The sequence below is a fragment of the Olea europaea genome, unplaced genomic scaffold (genome assembly GCF_002742605.1).
Source record: "Olea europaea var. sylvestris unplaced genomic scaffold, O_europaea_v1 scaffold1597, whole genome shotgun sequence".
Lineage (NCBI taxonomy): Eukaryota > Viridiplantae > Streptophyta > Magnoliopsida > Lamiales > Oleaceae > Olea > Olea europaea.
The window spans coordinates 46,100-62,976 of NW_019233597.1; the positions used below are offsets into that span (position 1 = coordinate 46,100).

General features: G+C 36.7%; 2 protein-coding genes across 13 annotated transcripts in view; one reads left to right on the plus strand and one right to left on the minus strand.

Annotated features, from left to right (window-relative positions):
• Positions 1–12,747, plus strand: part of LOC111377026 (histone-lysine N-methyltransferase EZA1-like) — a 20,906-nt gene extending 8,159 nt beyond the window's left edge. For 2 of the 12 annotated variants that reach the window (XM_023000041.1, XM_023000052.1), the window contains exons 12-17: positions 1,014–1,145; positions 1,505–1,592; positions 11,713–11,760; positions 11,840–11,968; positions 12,172–12,249; positions 12,323–12,747. In XM_023000041.1, the coding sequence (XP_022855809.1) occupies positions 1,014–1,145; positions 1,505–1,592; positions 11,713–11,760; positions 11,840–11,968; positions 12,172–12,249; positions 12,323–12,511 (664 nt within the window). In that variant the 3' untranslated portion in view covers positions 12,512–12,747. Of the gene's footprint in view, positions 1–1,013; positions 1,146–1,504; positions 1,593–3,363; positions 5,913–6,547; positions 6,607–6,689; positions 6,811–11,712; positions 11,969–12,171; positions 12,250–12,322 lie in introns of those variants that run through there. The other 10 variants (XM_023000042.1, XR_002699619.1, XM_023000044.1 and 7 more) reach the window with 10 other exon arrangements.
• An 8-nt stretch (positions 12,748–12,755) lies between these two features.
• On the minus strand, positions 12,756–15,309 carry LOC111377027. Its single transcript, XM_023000053.1, has 2 exons — positions 14,755–15,309; positions 12,756–13,471 (listed from the first exon to the last, which is right to left on the minus strand). The coding sequence occupies exons 1-2, from the start codon at positions 15,188–15,190 to the stop codon at positions 12,927–12,929; spliced, it is 981 nt and encodes a 326-aa protein (XP_022855821.1). The 5' UTR covers positions 15,191–15,309; the 3' UTR covers positions 12,756–12,926.
• Positions 15,310–16,877: the final 1,568 nt, after the last annotated feature.

Sequence of the window (16,877 nt, forward strand, 5' to 3'; positions counted from 1 at the left end):
AAACCCCCCCCCCCCCCCCCCCCCCCTTAAAAGGCCCCCCCCCCCCCCCCCTCTCCCTTTGGAGCCTAAAACATGGATGTAGCCTGGTCTGATATCATGAAGGTGTATGTGTATTATTGTTGTTGAATTACAATGTCATCAATCTGTATCATTATATAGCTGTTTGTATTTTTGAAAAAAGAAAAAGATCAACTCCTCAACTATGCCCTAAAATTATGGGATTTTGACAAAATCAGCCTAAATTATATGACTAGTGTTAATTAAAAAATAATAATAATAATAAATAAATAAATAACAGCTGAGAATTAACCTTTGCCTACCCATTTAATAAGATAAACTAATACCATGTACAAATTGAACTTCTGATAAAATCAGGGTTAGTTTTGTTGGCCGGCCTGCATTCTGTGCTAGGAGTCTGCTGGTTGCTCAAACCAATTGAGGATAAATTAAGGGATTGTCGACTTAGGTGGTTGGGGGCATGTCTTTGTTTAGGCTTAAAGAAATCACATGCACAAGACTGATGTGATCTTAGTATAATATATTAAAATAGGGAGAAGTTGCTAAGTGTCTAGGTGCAAGCCAGATGTAGCAATGAAACAATGAAATGACAACAAAGGATTCATGTAGCCGACTGCCAATTTATTGGGAATAAAGCTTAGTTGTTCTTGTAATCTACTTGATGTTCATCAAGTTTATTGCAACTCACTACAGATTGAATGTTTGCTTGACATCCTCTTAGCTCGGAACATAGCCCTGAAAGATAGATGCATTAGGTAATTGTTGAGGTAAGACTCAAATTGACTTAAGCTCATGTTTTACAGCACAACGCTGTAAAATTTATTTAGTTTCTCTGGTTCTTCTGAGTATATAAAATATGTCTTAGGAACGATGAGATTTTAGAAAAAGATAAGTAGTTTCAGTTGTACGGTCATTAACACTAGATGTAGATTTTCACTTGCAACATGAAGCTGAATCAAATACGATGTTAATCTGTAGCTGCTTAATTTCTCCAGGTGCTCAAAAAGCTGTAAAAATCGTTTCAGAGGATGCCATTGTGCTAAGAGTCAATGCAGAAGCCGGCAATGCCCTTGTTATGCCGCTGGACGTGAATGTGACCCAGATGTTTGCCGAAATTGCTGGGTTAGGTATGGAGGCTAATTAATTTTGGCAATCAATTTTTTTCACCTTAAAATGCTGATCTTATAGGCATCTTCACTCTGAAGATTGCATTTGTAGTCTTTTTACTTTTTAATCACTGAGAAACTGCCATTCTAATACAAAAATAATTTTTTTCACCTTTAGCAGTGACTATAAAATTAAAGACCTGCCCATAATTGGAAAGGAAAGAAAAAGCATAGTTGAAATACTCTGTTACCATTTTAACCTCGTATTAGGGTTCAAATATACTGTAGTGGATCCTCTATCGAAAAAAGGGGAAAAAAGACTGTGGTTAATGTTATATGTCAATGAGTGCCTTCCAGAAAATTTTCAATTTCTTTTGCAGCTGTGGCGATGGTTCACTAGGTAAACCACCAAGGAGAGGGGAAGGTCAGTGCGGCAATATGAGGCTCCTTCTCAGGCAGCAGCAAAGGGTAAAATTTTTGGATTTTTGCTTGTTTATATCTCTTCATTTGATTTTCACAAATTTGGTTTGAAGACAATGTTGGAGTGAATTTCTTGTGTATACTGATTTTCATTCCAGCAGTAATACAATCAATTTATAATACACTAGCTAGAAGAAAAGAAGGAAAAATAATCTTCCTAGCAAGGAAATACAATAATCAACCAATTATCCTAAAATATGAAATCTCTAATTAATCACAATTTCCATCTTTGATATCTTTCCATACTTGGACATTTTCTATACTCCCCCTCAAGTTGGATTATATATGTTGACCAAGTTCAACTTGCAGTTGAAGTCGTAGAAGACTTGTTTGGATAACCCTTTGGTGAAGATATCTGCCGTTTGTTGTTTTGTCAGAACATTTGTCATACAAATAATTCCTTCATCCACCTTTTCCATGATAAAGTTTCTGTCTACTTCTACATGTTTGGTTTTATCATGCCGCACTTGATTCACGAAAATTTTGATCGCTGCTTTGTTGTGACAATAGGGTTTGATTAGTAATTCCATTCCAACTTTTAGTTCTTCCAAGAGTTTCTTTATCTATAATCCTTCACATATTTCTTATGCAACCGCTCTAAATTTAGCTTCTGCACTGTTTCGTGCCACTACATTCTGTTTCTTGCTTTTACAAGTTACCAAATTTCTCCATACAAAGGTACAGTAGCCTGAAGCAGACCTCCTATCTTTTGTTGATCTAGCCTAGTTTGCATTAGTGGATATTTCTACTCTTTTCTGTTTATTTCTCAAAGAACAGTCCTTTCCTAGATGTGCATTTTAAATATCTGATGATTTTATATACTGCTTCTAGGTTAGCCCTTTTGGGAGAATACATATACTGGCTAACCACGTTGACTACAAAAGCTATGGTAGGTACATTATGTGGGAGATAGATTAACTTCCCAACTAGTCTTTGATATTTGTCTATTTCCATTGAGTTCCCTGAGTCATTTGACAATTTTCTTGCCTCAATGGGTGTGTCGCTTGGTTTGCATCCCAGCATGCCAATTTTGATGAAAAGGTTGAGAATGTATTTCATTTGGGAAACACTGACATCCTTCTTTGATCTTGCAACTTCCATCCCTAAAAAGTATCACATTTGACTTAGTTTTTTTACCTCAAATTCAATGGAAACACCTCTTTAGTCTTTCCATTTTCATTATGTTATCCCTTGTTAGGATTATATCATCCACGTATTCAATTAGGATAATCTTTGTCCTATCTCTGGATTGTTGGAAGAGCATGGTGTGATTTGATTGCCCTTGTTGGTATCCTTGCCTTTTTAATACCTTTGCAAATCTATTGAACCACACTTTCGGTGATTGTTTGAGCCTATATAAAGATTTCTTCAGTTTACTTGATTTTCCTCATTTTTGTTGTTGAAGCCTGGTGCTGTTGTCATGTAAACTTCTTCTAGTTCTCCATTAAGAAAAGAATTTTTAATGTCTAGTTGTTCAAGTGGTCAGTCTAGATTTACTGCTAACGACAAGAGAACTCGAACTGTATTGAGATTTGCCGCCACGGCGAATGTTTCATTGTAGTGATGTCATAGGTTTGAGTGTATCCTTTGGCAACTAGACGTGCTTTATAGCATTTTATTATCCCATCTGTCTTGTATTTTACATTAAAGACCCATTTACAGCCTACAGATTTCTTTCCTTTCGGTAAATTTTCCGCTTCCCAAGTTTCATTTTTCTCCAAAGCATTCATTTCTTCCATTACTGCTTTTCTTCATTTAGGTGATTCCAAGGCCTTTTGAATATTCAGCGGGATTTCTGTTTTATCAAGGTTAGTAGTGAAAGTACGAAACTTTGTAGATAGTGCATTATAAGTGTTAAGGAAGAAAATCAATTAGACATAATGTATATTAGGCAAGAACATTATTTGGTATATTTAGTTTCCATGTATGTACACGTTATTTTTCTATATAATAAAAGGAAGATGAGAGGAAGAGTTTACCTTCCTCTCTACTTATGCTAAACTCTCGTTAAACATGGTATGAGAGCAAAATTTTTAGGGTTTGGCATTCTTCTTCTCTTAAGCAAATCGTCTGTCCCCTTTTTTTTTTCCTTCTTTTTTTTGCCTTTTCCTCCACTGTGTGATGATCTCAACCAGTATGAATTGTTGATTAAAAGATAGTAGAACCTCAGTATGTTGATTATCGAATGCGTCAAGTGTGGCCACACATGGTGCCTGTAGTTGCCGGTGGTTGTAGTAGCAGTCATGGGTTGCAATAGATATTGGGCATCGACAGCAGGGTCTGCTTCTTCTTAATCAGTGGTCGAGTGGCGACGCAGTGGCTATAGTATTGCTCTCGTTTCTCTGCAGTTCTTGGACTTGATTTGGGCATTCTGTGGCTTCAATTAGAATTGTAGGCTAGTTAATTTGGCTCTGGCTATGAATGTAGTTATTGGACTCTAGTAATTTTGTTGGGCTTAGTTTGTGGTTGGATTTTGTTTGGGCTCATATTGTTATTTGATTTCTTTGGGCTCTAATTTTTGGTTTCTGGCTTATTATTTTTGGAGTCTCGTTATTACTGGGTTAGTCACTTGGTTTATGGTTGCCTGTTATTATTGATTTGTCTTATTCTCTATGGTCCAAGTACTAGTGTGGGTGGTAAAATTATGTCATCCAAGATGGAGATGTTCAATTTGACTGGACTCATGGCACCAGAAAATTGAATGAAAGAAATTATACTTATTGAGCTAGGTGTGTCGAGATCTTCTTATGAGGTAAGGGTTTATATAACCACATGATTTTAGACAAGCCGTTTGCCAAATCTTCTGAAGGTGATTCCAATCTCAACGATCGGTGGGATCAAGAAGATAATGCAATCATTGGACTTATGATCAGTAGTATTGAGCCTTATATTGGGTCTTTTTCTCTTTACATATCTACGGCTAAGCAAATTTGAGAGCATCTTAAACATATACACTCTGGAACAGGGAATGTTACTGGAATCTATGAGACTTCCAAACAATATTTTAGGCTTGAGAAAGGCTCTTCCAACCTTGTTGAGTATTATAATAAACTATTGGCTGTGTGTCTGGAAAGAAATATGTATCAACCTCTCTCTCTTGACTTGAAAGTTATGGAAAAACAGCGGGAAGACATTGATATTGTTAAATTTCTTATTGGTTTTCCACCCGAGTTTGAAGTTGTCAGGCCCAGATATTGGGTGGAAAAGAACTTCCCAGCCTTCTAGGGACATTTTCTCATATTCAGCGCTCTATTCTCTTTGATAGTGCACCTAGTGGAGATAATTTTACTTTTATTGCTAGGGTTGGCTCATTTAGGGGTGGACATAGCGGTTAAAGTGGACGTGGTGTTAGTTCTTGGGGTGGACGAGATACTAGAAGTAGTGGTTGTTTGGGAAATCGTGAACCTCGAAAATGTACTTACTGTGGTCGTACAGGTCACTCTGTTGATTATTGTTGGGACTTACATAGCAAACCATCTGGTTCTGCCAATCAAGTCTTGTCTAGTGAGGACCATCACCCAGTATTTGGATTGGTAACTAACTCTAACTCAACACAAGGATCTGATCTCTTAATTGTACCACGGGATGAGTATGCTGAGTTTTTAGCTCATAAACAGGCTACTTCCACTTCTATGGCCACACTCGCTCAGTCAGGTACTGCATCTTCTCACTGTCTATTGTCATCCTCTAACAATCCGTGGATTATCAATTCCGGTGCAATAGAACACGACTGGTTTGTCTACTTTTCTTTTTGATTATCATCCTGTTATTTCTTCCACATGTGTTACTCTGGTTAACGGTTCCCAAACTAGTGTTGCAGGCTCGGGCAATACCCGTCCTAGTCCTAATATTAACCTGTCAACCATCCTTCATGTTCCTGGTTTCCCTCTAGTTTATTGTCTATTAGTAGAATTACCAAATCTCTTCAGTGCTCTGTAACATTTTATCCCTCCTTGTGTGTTTTTCAGGATCTCAAGACGAAGAGGATGATTGGTATGGGGAATGAAGTTGGTGGCTTGTACTACCCGGATATTTCACCGGTCTCTCCTCGAGCTCTTCGGTCTTCTGTTTCAACCATATAGTGGCATTGCCATCTTGGTCACCCTTCTCGATCCACTTTAAAACGTCAAGGTGTGAGTCTTCGTAATGTGTCCTCCCTTGAATGTGATGCTTGTCAGCTTAGCAAATATCACCATGTGTCTTTTCCTTTACGAACTAGTAATTGTGTTTCTGGTTTATTTGAGTTAGTTCATTCTGATGTATGGAGACCAATCAATATTTCTTCTTATAAATTCCAATATTTTGTCACTTTTGTGGATGATTGTTCTTGTATGACTTGGTTGTTCCTAATGAAAAATTGTTCCGAGTTACTTTCTACATTTCAAATCTTTCGTTCTTTGATTAAAATTCAATTTAACAAGAAAGTCCGTATTTTGCGTTCTGATAATGCCAAAGAATATATGTCTGCATCTTTTACTTTCTATTTAACTTCTAAAGGCATTACTCATCAAACATATTATGTATATACTCCACAACAAAATGGAGTTGTAGAAAATCGTTATTTATTAGATGTTACTTGTGCTATTCTTTGTCATATGCATGTCTTCAAACGTTTTTGGAGTGATGCGGTCCTTACTGCATGCTATCTCATTAATTGCATGCCATCCTCTGTTTTGAATGGTGCATCTCCCTTTTCTCTTTTGTTTTTCTCATCTCCACCATACTCATTATCTCTCAAAGTTTTTGGGTGTATTTGTTATGTTCATTCCTTTGGTCTTGGTCGCGACAAACTTGACTCTCGCTATTTTGTTTATGAGATGTGTTTTCCTTGGTTATTCCCAAACACAGAAGGGGTATAGTTGCTACAATCCTTCTTTGCAACACTATTTTGTAAGTGTAGATTTCACTTTCGATGAGTTTACACCTTATTTCTTTGTTTATAGTACGTCTCCCAAATCCACTCGGGATCTCGTTAACTTACCCGTTCCACATCTACCAGTTGGTATTTCTCCGGAACCAGTCTCGTCTTCATCTACTATACGAGGGTCATCATCTTCTCATAAGGAACCACCTCCTCCTTTGCAGGTTTATACTAGACGATCTAAGACACCACCACCTGTGGCCCCATCCATCGCCTTGCCGTCTTCAGATCCTGCTTCTGTCGTTTGTTCCGATACTAAGTCCTTGCCCATTGCTTTCTATAAAGGTAAACATACTTGTGTAACTAAATATCCTATTAGCTACTATGTCACTTTTGATTCGTTGTCACCTTCGTTTTCTTGTTTCACATCCCAACTTTTTAGTGTTTTTGTACCTAAGACAGTGACAGAGGATTTATTAGATCTTGAGTGGCAAAAGGCTATGGAATTGGAAATGGCAGCCTCACACAAGAATAAAACTTGGGACCTTGTTCCTTCAACACCTAGTATACGTCCCGTTGGTAACGGATGGGTTTATGTTCCGAAGTTCAATTCTGATGGGACTGTTGATTGGTTAAAGGCTCGATTGGTTCCTAAGGACTACACACAAACCTATGGTATTGATTATGATGAAATGTTCGATCCGGTTGCTAAGATCTCTTCTATTCGTGTTTTGGTTTCAATTGTTGCTAACCTTGATTGGCCACTGTTCCAGCTGGATATTAAAAATGCCTTTCTTCGTGGTGATTTGTATGAAGAGGTTTATATAGAGCAACCACCTGGGTATGTTGCTCAAGGGGAATACTAGAACTATGTTTGTAGGTTGAAAAAAGCTTTATATGGGTTAATGCAATCACCGAGGGCATGATTTGGAAAGTTTTTTGAGGTTGTTCTAAAATTTGGGCTTCAAAGGTGTCAGACAGATCATTCAGTATTTCATCTACAAACTGGTGCAAGTCGTGTTATTCTTGTAGTTTATGTAGATGATATTGTAATCACTGGTGATAGTGCATATGGGATTGAAACAGTTTCTACAAAAACACTTCCAGACTAAAGATCTAGGCAAGCTTCGATATTTTTTTGAGTATCGAAGTTGCCAGGTCTCGAGCAGGTATCAACTTATCTCAGAGAAAATATGCACTTGACCTGTTAGATGAGACAGGTTTTCTTAGAATTCGTCCAGTTGATACTCCCATGGATCATAATGTGAAACTTTTGAAGGATGAAAGAGAATCATTTGGAGAACTAGGAAAATATCGTCGTTTGGTTGGAAAATTGAATTATCTTACTGTCACACGACCAGATATTTCTTATGCAGTCAACATTGTTAGTCAGTTTTTGGATGCTCCTCGAGTTTCTCATTGGGAAGCTATTATACGTATTATTCGGTATTTGAAAAAAGGCCTCAGGTTTTGGATTATTGTATAAACTAAATGAACATATCAGAATAGAAGGGTTTACAAATGCGGATTGGGTAGGATATCCGTCAGATAGACGATCCACTACCGGTTTCTTTACTTTCCTCGGCGATAATCTTGTCTCTTGGAAAAGTAAGAAACAAACTGTAGTAGCAAGATCAAGTGCAGAAGCAAAATATAGGGCAATGGCCCATACTGCTAGTGAATTGACATGGTTGCAGCACTTTCTTCAAAAAATCAACCTCTCACCTTCTATTCCTATGCCGATGTTCTATGATAATCAAACAGCACTACATATTGCATGCAATTCAATCTTTCATAGAAGGACCAAGCATATTGAAGTTGACTATCACTTTGTTCGGGACAAGATAGTATGTGGTGATATATGTACACCATTTATGAAGACTGGAGACCAACTTGCAGATGTGTTTATGAAATCATTGAATATTAATAGGTTGAAATTTCTGTGTTCCAAGCTAGGCTTATATGATATATATACTTCAGCTTGAGGAGTGTTAAGGAAGAAAATCAATTAGACATAATGTATATTAGATAAGAACATTATTTGGTATATTCAGTTTCCATATATGTACACGTTATTTTTCTATATAATAAAATGAAGATGAGAGGAAGAGTTTACCTTCTTCTCTACTTATGCCTAACTCTTGTTAAACAATAAGATATGAATTTTGAAATAGGATGAAGAGTACATGATCGAGTTTGTTTTCTAATAGCAATGGGTAGATCCAGATATGAAGATTCATTGGATGGGTTCTTAGGTCCTATCATCGATTCTAATTTCCTTGGTGCCTCGAGTGTAAGTGTTTCCTTATACTTTGATTTTGACTTTCTTGAGTAAACCAATAACACTTTGTCACTATGTTTTCCATTATTCTTCCCCTGAATTCAAGTTTCCTATTGTATATGGCACATTAGAATATAGATTAATAGGTTCTATATGTATTAGTTCCGACAAGAAAAGGTCAATATCAAATAATTCCTGATTTGAGAACCGATCTTTACTTATATTCTCACCCTGAAGATGTCACTTTTTGTAGTAAGGTGTGTTTTTTAAGAAGGTTACGTTGAGGTTTACGTAATTTTTTTTGTTGGACGGGTCCCTTGTAGCCTTTTTGTATAGATGAGTATCCAAGAAACACACATTTGATTGCACGTGGTTCAAGTTTATTTCGAGGATGGGAGTGGATATGTACAAACGTGGTACTTCCAAATACTTTGTGAGAGGTAGATTTGAACTAACGTGGGAAGCCGGGAAGTGTTGTTGGAGTCCATGTATGGGTGAGTTAAAGGAAAGGTTTCGATTAGGCATTCGATTGATGAGATATGCAGAAGTTAGAATGACATTCCCCAAAATGTCTTTGGCATATTTGTAGTGAACATTAAAGCACGGACGACTTTGAGTAGGTGTCTATTCTTTCATTCAGCAATCCCGTTTTGTTGGGGAGAGTTGACACATGAGTTTTGGTGGACTATTCCATGTTTTTTAGATAGTATTGTAATATAGTATTGGAGTATTCTGTGTCATTATCAGTGTGTAGAATTTGGAGTAGCGTTTGAAATTAGGTTTGAATCATAGAGTGGAAATTCATGAATACGGAGCAGACATTCATTTTTTCTTTTAGGATGTAAACCCAATATATCCGAGTGTGGTTGTCTATAAATGTGACAAATCATTTCGTTTGGGTATGGTTAGGATAGCTAGAAGGACCCCATATATCACTGTGAATTATGGCGAAAGGTTTAGATGACTTGTACGTGGAAGCTGGAAAGGATGTACGCTAATGTTTTGTGAATTCACAACTTTCACATTGAACCTCAACAGAATTTTTATTAATAAAAATAGAAGGTAATATATGTTTTAAGTATTTCAAGCTAAGGTGTCCTGATCTGCAGACAGATGCAGATGTAGAATTACAACCTAAAAGATGACGTAGTACAGTCCCTCAAACTCCTTAGCATTCCCAATCGTCTTCCCCTATGAAAGGTCCTGAAAGATACAGTAAAATGGAAAGAAATTAGCATAACAATTATAATTTTTGGTCAACTGATTGACAGATAACAAATTACAAGACAAATTTAGGACATGAAGTATAGATTCTAGTGTCATGGACTTAGAGATTCGAATACTCCCTTTCCTGCGACACATGTGAGTGATTCATGTGCAATTTTTAATTTAATGTTTCCCACATAGGTAGCGTATTAAGAGAATAGGTGATATGAGTCCGTCATGTGAGCAGATGCACCGAAATCAATAATCCAGGCAGTTTTAGATCGTTAAGTACTTATGGCTCTAAGAAAGTTACCTATAATTGTTTGAAGACTTGAGAATATTTGGTAAAGTTGCTCTAGTTCTGAATTAAAAGCACCACTAGAAATTTGATTACTTGCTGTTTGGGCTTGATACCCCCAGCTCCTAGTATTTTTTAGGTTTCCAATCAGTGGGTTTCCTATGAAATTCTCAACATTTGTCTTCTTTATGTCCCGACCTATGATAGTGTTCATAGTAGGGTCATCCCCGCAATTTTGGGTTGGATCCACCAATACTTCCTTTTGATGATAGGCCCAAATTTCCTCCTCCAAATCCAGCTGGCCTAAATCCACCATAAGTGTTATTAGCTGGATTTTCCAGCAACCCCATGTAATTTAACAGACCAGTCCTGGCAGGCCTATTTACTTAAAAACATCTGGTACCTGGTACCTTGTTTCTTGGCCCATTAGTTCTTAAATTTTGAGATCTATTTGTGGCTAAGGCAGACGCATCTCTGAAGCTCTCCTTCATCATCACCTGCCGGTGTGCCCCTTCATGTCGGACCTCGGAGAACACAGTGGGAGGCAGTGGTCGCTGACCCAATATCTGGCCTCTGACATCGTCGAGTTCCCGATTCAGACCTGCAAGGAACTCATACACTCTCTCGTTCTTAAATAGAGCTGTATCTTCTTGGCATTTCCATTCTTCATCACTGCTAAGGTCCAATTCCTACCAAAGAGAGACCATCTTCATATAGTAATTTGTAACATCCCTTGTGCCTTGCTTCATCTGCCATAGCTGAGTCTTTATTTTGAAGGTATGCGAAGAATCTTCACAGTTGGAGTATGTCTCTTTCACAGCCTCCCAGACATCTTTTGCGGTCGGAAGGAAGAGATACGTTTTTCCAATAGATAGTTTCATGGAATTTACAAGCCATGCCATTACCATAGAATTTTCAGAATTCCATCTCGACAGACGTTTCGCATCGGTTGGCCTCTTTGAGTTGCCAATCAGTTATCTTAATTTTCCCCTTCCATCGATCACTAGTTTTATGGATTGGGCCCTCTCTCGAAAGTTCTTTCCATTCAGTTTCTTCATTGTGAGTTGCAAGGAGGAGTCATCGATTCCATTTGAGCCGAATAAGGAATTGGCTTCTGCTTTGAATTGGGAAGTTTCAGAAGTTATAGATTCCTGATTAGTGAAGGGGAATTCCGCTATTAGTCTGCTAGGTTAGGGAACCCGGCTTTGATACCATGAAGATAAATAGATAATGTTGGAATGAATTTCTTGTGCATATTGATTTTCATTTGAGCAGTAATACAATCAATTTATAATACACTAGTTGGAAGAAAAGAAGGAAAAATAATTTGCCTAGTAAGGAAATGAAATAATCAACCAATTATCCTAAAATACAAAATCTCTAATTAATCACAATTTCCATCCCCGATATCTTTCCATACTTGGACGTTTTCTACGTGGTTGTCTAATCCTCTTTGGATCAGATCCTCTTGGCAAAGTCTAATGTTGCTGGTTGGGGAGCATTTTTAAAGGTATGAAGGAAGTGCGTTTTTCTATCCTATTGTTGGTTGCTTGTGAAGTTTTCATGGTCCATTTGACATGTATTAGCAGAGCTCTGTCAATAAAAATGATTACCTGGGAGAGTATACTGGTGAATTGATTTCTCATCAGGAAGCAGATAAGCGAGGAAAAATCTATGATCGTGCAAATTCATCATTCCTTTTCGACTTGAATGATCAGGCAAGTCTCTCGATTAAGGATATTCTAACATATTTGAAATCATCCCTTGTATCCCAATGTGTGTTTTTAACCATGTTATAGGCTTATAGCAATTCCTCTCCTGATCCTGCAATTCAGTGTTTGCAATTTCATGTCCTTTCTTCTCTCATTACTGTATTAAGTAAAACCAAAACAGAGATCTCAATGCTGTGTTTCATGTGCAGTATGTCCTTGATGCCTGCCGCAATGGCGACAAACTGAAATTTGCAAATCACTCATCCACCCCAAACTGTTATGCAAAGGTATTCATCTTTCAATGATTTGCAACGGAAGTTTCTATGTTTTAATTGAGCTGATATAGGACGGTTTGTGCAGGTGATATCTGTGGCTGGTGATCATCGTGTTGGCATTTTTGCCAATGAGCATATTGAAGCTGGAAAAGAACTTTTCTATGATTATCGCTACGGTCCTGATGAAGCACCCTCATGGGCACGGAAGCCTGAGGGTTCAAAGAGAGATGGTTCACCAGTTCCTCAAGGCCGAGCTAAGAAGCACCAATCTTGATGAGGTACCATGGACATGATTGTTTGTTGTTTTAGGCAATTTCTCATAACCTCGGTTCGGACAACATATATGAGCTTCGAGATTAAGGCATTTGTATTTCAGAATATTTATATATTTTCCTGCGTCTTTCATTTATGTATTATGTTGGTCTCGTCAAGAGAAACGATTGTTCATACAAAATTAGATGGAAAACTCCATCCATTACAAATATCAGATCAGAAAAAAGAGTTTGTACTCGTATTTGTAGATGATGGAACCATGTGGTGACGACTCAAATCTCATTACACAAGCGTGAAAAGGCGAAAATACAGTATGATAACATCCACAGCCCCTCAATAAGAAAAAGAAAAACGGATAGAGAGAAACAAAAGAAAAAGAACATGACATTCAATTAATCACCAAACTGCGCCCTGTTTCATGAAGAAAAATCGGCCTCAACAAGCACATGCTTTCTCTTAGGATACCCTAAACCAAAAATGTGGTTTAGGTACACCTTCCTATCCTTCACTGTTGCTGCAGTTACTAAACGATGAGAAGCACCTTTAAACTTGGCCACAACAGAGCCACTCTCCCAATCATCCGTGCTCTCAACCAATTTTGATGGGTTCCCAGCCACTACAAGCTTAGTCGGAGATAACAACGCCAATCCATCCCCGAATTTCAAAGAACCTTCAATTATCTTAACCAACTTCACTGCGTCACCCTTTTTAATTTCAACCTTGTACAAATTCCCAGAAAATGTATGAATCACGAGTAAGTATCCATTTGGATGGTGAACGATTCCATTAAGTCCAACCAAGTTATTGTACCACTCTTTTGGAGTGAAGAGTGGGTTACTTATGATGTATGAGAATTTTCCATCCACTCCAACCTTCCAAATCTTGTTTCCTTTTACATCGGTCACGTATGCATTACCTTCTGGATCAATTGCTACATCATCTGACAACGCTTTTCCATCCTCTGCATATTCGACGAAGACGAAATATCATTATGATATTCATCAGTCAATGTTAAATTAATCCCCCACATTGTCTTTTGTAAAGAAAAGTTGTAGCACAGCACAAAGGGCGGGCGGTCATTACAAAGCTGTCAGTTTTTCAAACTGGACAACTACAGAAAGTCCCGTGATTCCGTGCCTTTAAGGCAAGTTTCAGAATACGTACATATTTTGGATTGTAATATCTGCATGTGATGTGAACCATAATATTATTTTTGGGAAGATGCTGTAAGTACCAAATGATTTACCTAATGATTTATCGAATTGACAACTGACGGTCCCCTATTGGAAGGGCAGCTGTGAGAAGATGCTACAAGTACCAAATGATTTACTTAATGGTTGAGAAATAAGGAAATTTTTTTTATTTATGTGTAATATTATTTTAATAAAGAATGTGTGGTTGAAAAGAAGAGAGAAAAATACATTTTAAAAAAAATAGCTACCAAACGGGGCCATAGTACTATTTATAGTTGTAAATAAAAAATGGAGCCAGCCAGCCAGCATACGGAATCAACTACTTTTGTTGGCGTTTGGTGAGCAAGAATGTACCAAACCCTACTCTCTTGAAAGGCTGAAATTAATGAATGCATCAATATTGGTTGATACTCCATGGCTTCTCTTTCCTTAAATTCATTTACTCTGAACCGTAACCAGTTAAAAATCTTGGTTCTTCTCCACCCCAACAAAAAAATAAAGCAAAATTTCCAGCATGTATTAATCAATCAAAACTAGAAATAGAATAGTTTGGCTATTATCACCTTGATTAGATAAATTGTTGCTTCTTAGCAAATGACACGGTCCAGTATCTGAGGAGCCTTACAGTGTAATAAATTTGTCGTACTATTTTTTAATAGATAATTGAAACTCTAAATGTAGAATTTATCTAGTGGTACATAATGGGGTGTACCGAATAGTGTACACCCCACTCACATGAGTGTGAGACCCATGTGAAAGAAATGATATTTTATTCGAGTGGGTCCCTCGCCCATGTGAGTGGGGTGTACACCATTAAGTACATCCCGATGTACCACTAGGAAAATCGCTAAATGTATGTAATGTTCGAATTGCATTATTAGACATGGTTTGAAGAAAGGATCATTTTTCGTCCGTCCGGTAATATGATGATTAAAAAATTTTTTTTTTTTTAATTCCAATTCACTCGTTGAACCCATCCCATTAATTACGAGTGCTATAATTGTAGCAAAAAAATTGAAGGAATTGTAATTAATATTTAATACATACTCACCAGGGCCACTGAGCTTGGTCAGAAAAATTCTTTCCCATGTCGTCAAGTCATAGGCCGCCACCGCACTGTACAAATTCCCAATCACATCGGCAATGGCCACAACCACCCGATTCCTCGGCCGGTCCACAACGAACCCGAGCGACGAATTCTTGCCTAAACCCAAGTTTTCCACCACCGGAATCTCCTTCAAAACAGCTCCCGGAACATAGTTTTCCGGCACCGGAACCTCCCCCAAACCGCCCTCCATAAAAGAGACGAGGAATCGGCGTTTGACGTCGTCCCACTTAGTGCACTCCCTTAACCATCCGGTGCTGTGATACTCGTACACATGAGTTGCAGGCTTGGAAGTTTCTAAGTGAATAATGAACGCTACAGGAACTGCAGAGAGAAGAATAAGTAGCAGAAAAAATTTTGTAGAACAGAAAAAGGACGCCATGATAGAATCGGGATAATGAAAAAGCTGGAAGCTTTTAGTTTTATAGTACGTAGTTGAGAATTCTACGGGGAAGAAAGAGAGAAACTGTAGGTTTTTTAATTAAATTTTTTTTTTCTTTTTTTCTTTTTTTTTAACGGAGAGTAGGTGAAGGGGACTGGAATAAAATGAGGGACGGACAATATGTACATTACAGTTTGAAACATTATTATTGATCTTTCCATTCATCTCTATCACTATGCAAATGAGATTTGATGGATCTCAAATAAATTTCTTGAATTTGAATAAATTTCTATAAAATTTATAAAAAATCTCATTAAAATTGGTAAAATTTCAAAAAAGTTTGTAATATGTATTTTTAAGTTTGAAATTTATCTAAAATCTTTTAAAATCTCTCTATTTATGAAATCCTTATAAATCAACAAGTTATTGAGTACACCTAGATTTTAAAGGATTTCACTAAAATTTCAATTGAAGATACCGGAATTTAAAAGGATTTATAAAATTCGTCAAAATCTTACAGGGGTGTTCACAATTAAAATTTTAATGAATTTTAAAGGACTATAAATTCGAATAAATTTTGTGGATTTAAATTGATTCTTACAAATTCCATAAGAATTTTATTAAATATGGTGAAATTTCAAAAGATTTACTTATATATATTTTTAAGCTCGAAATCCATCCAAATATTTTAAAATCCTTCTATTAATGAAATCTTTATAAATTCACTAATTATTGAGGATAATTAAAATTTAAAAATTTTATTAAAATCTCAATTGAGGACACCTAAATTTTAATGGATTTCATTAAAATCCAATAAAATTTCAATTGAAGACATCTAAATTTAGAATGACTTTTAAAATGCATAACGATCTCAATTGAGACACCCCCCCTTTAGTTGAGAACACTCTGTAAATTATTATTTTCTTTCAATTGTTTAATCCCGTCTTGACATTCTCATATTGAATGAACAAGTTTGTTGATCAAGATCAATACTACATATTCAATTGTAAATTCTAATTCAATGATTTCTATTGTTAATCTGTTGTTGGTATAAACTTGAATCAAGTTGGTCAATTATTGATATTCCATCAAAATCAACGAGCTTCGATCTTTGTTCGTCGTGCAGTTTTGCTTCATGTTGCATCAAAGTTCTCTTATAACAATCAAGAGGGAGAAATTCATGTGTGTGTGTGTGTGTGTGTACACACACACACACACTACATCAAAAGAAGATTTTGAAGATATTAATCTTACAAATATTGACAGGAGAAGAAGAAATTATTCAAAATATTATTGATAATCCTAAACTCAAAGATAAATTTTCATCTTTGCTTTCTTCCTCTACATCAAAAGAAGATTTTGATGATATCAATCTTACTAATATTCTTCGTCGTGCTCAAAAAGAACTTTCAAAAGGTTCTAAACCTTCAATTCCTGATCTTCAAGTAGAAGTCAAGGAAATGAAATCTCAAATTTCAAAACTTGAAAAACATGTTCAAGATATTCGTATGGAAGTAGTTTGCCTTAAAGCAAAAGACTTAACCAACGAATATTATTCTCAAAACAAAGGAAAATCCAAAGTTTCCTCAAAAACTCCTTCTCATCGCTCTCATCATTCTGAATCATCTTCATCTGATTTTTCGTCTACCTCAAAATTTCCTCAAACTGAAGAAGAAAAGATTAATGT

Bases quoted from the DNA above. Each gene is read 5' to 3' on its own strand.
- LOC111377027 (XM_023000053.1), bottom strand. From the start codon at position 15,190: ATGGCGTCCTTTTTCTGTTCTACAAAATTTTTTCTGCTACTTATTCTT. The intron at 13,472-14,754 runs GTGAGTATGTAT...TCGAATATGCAG, and splicing joins GACCAAGCTCAGTGGCCCTG to AGGATGGAAAAGCGTTGTCA.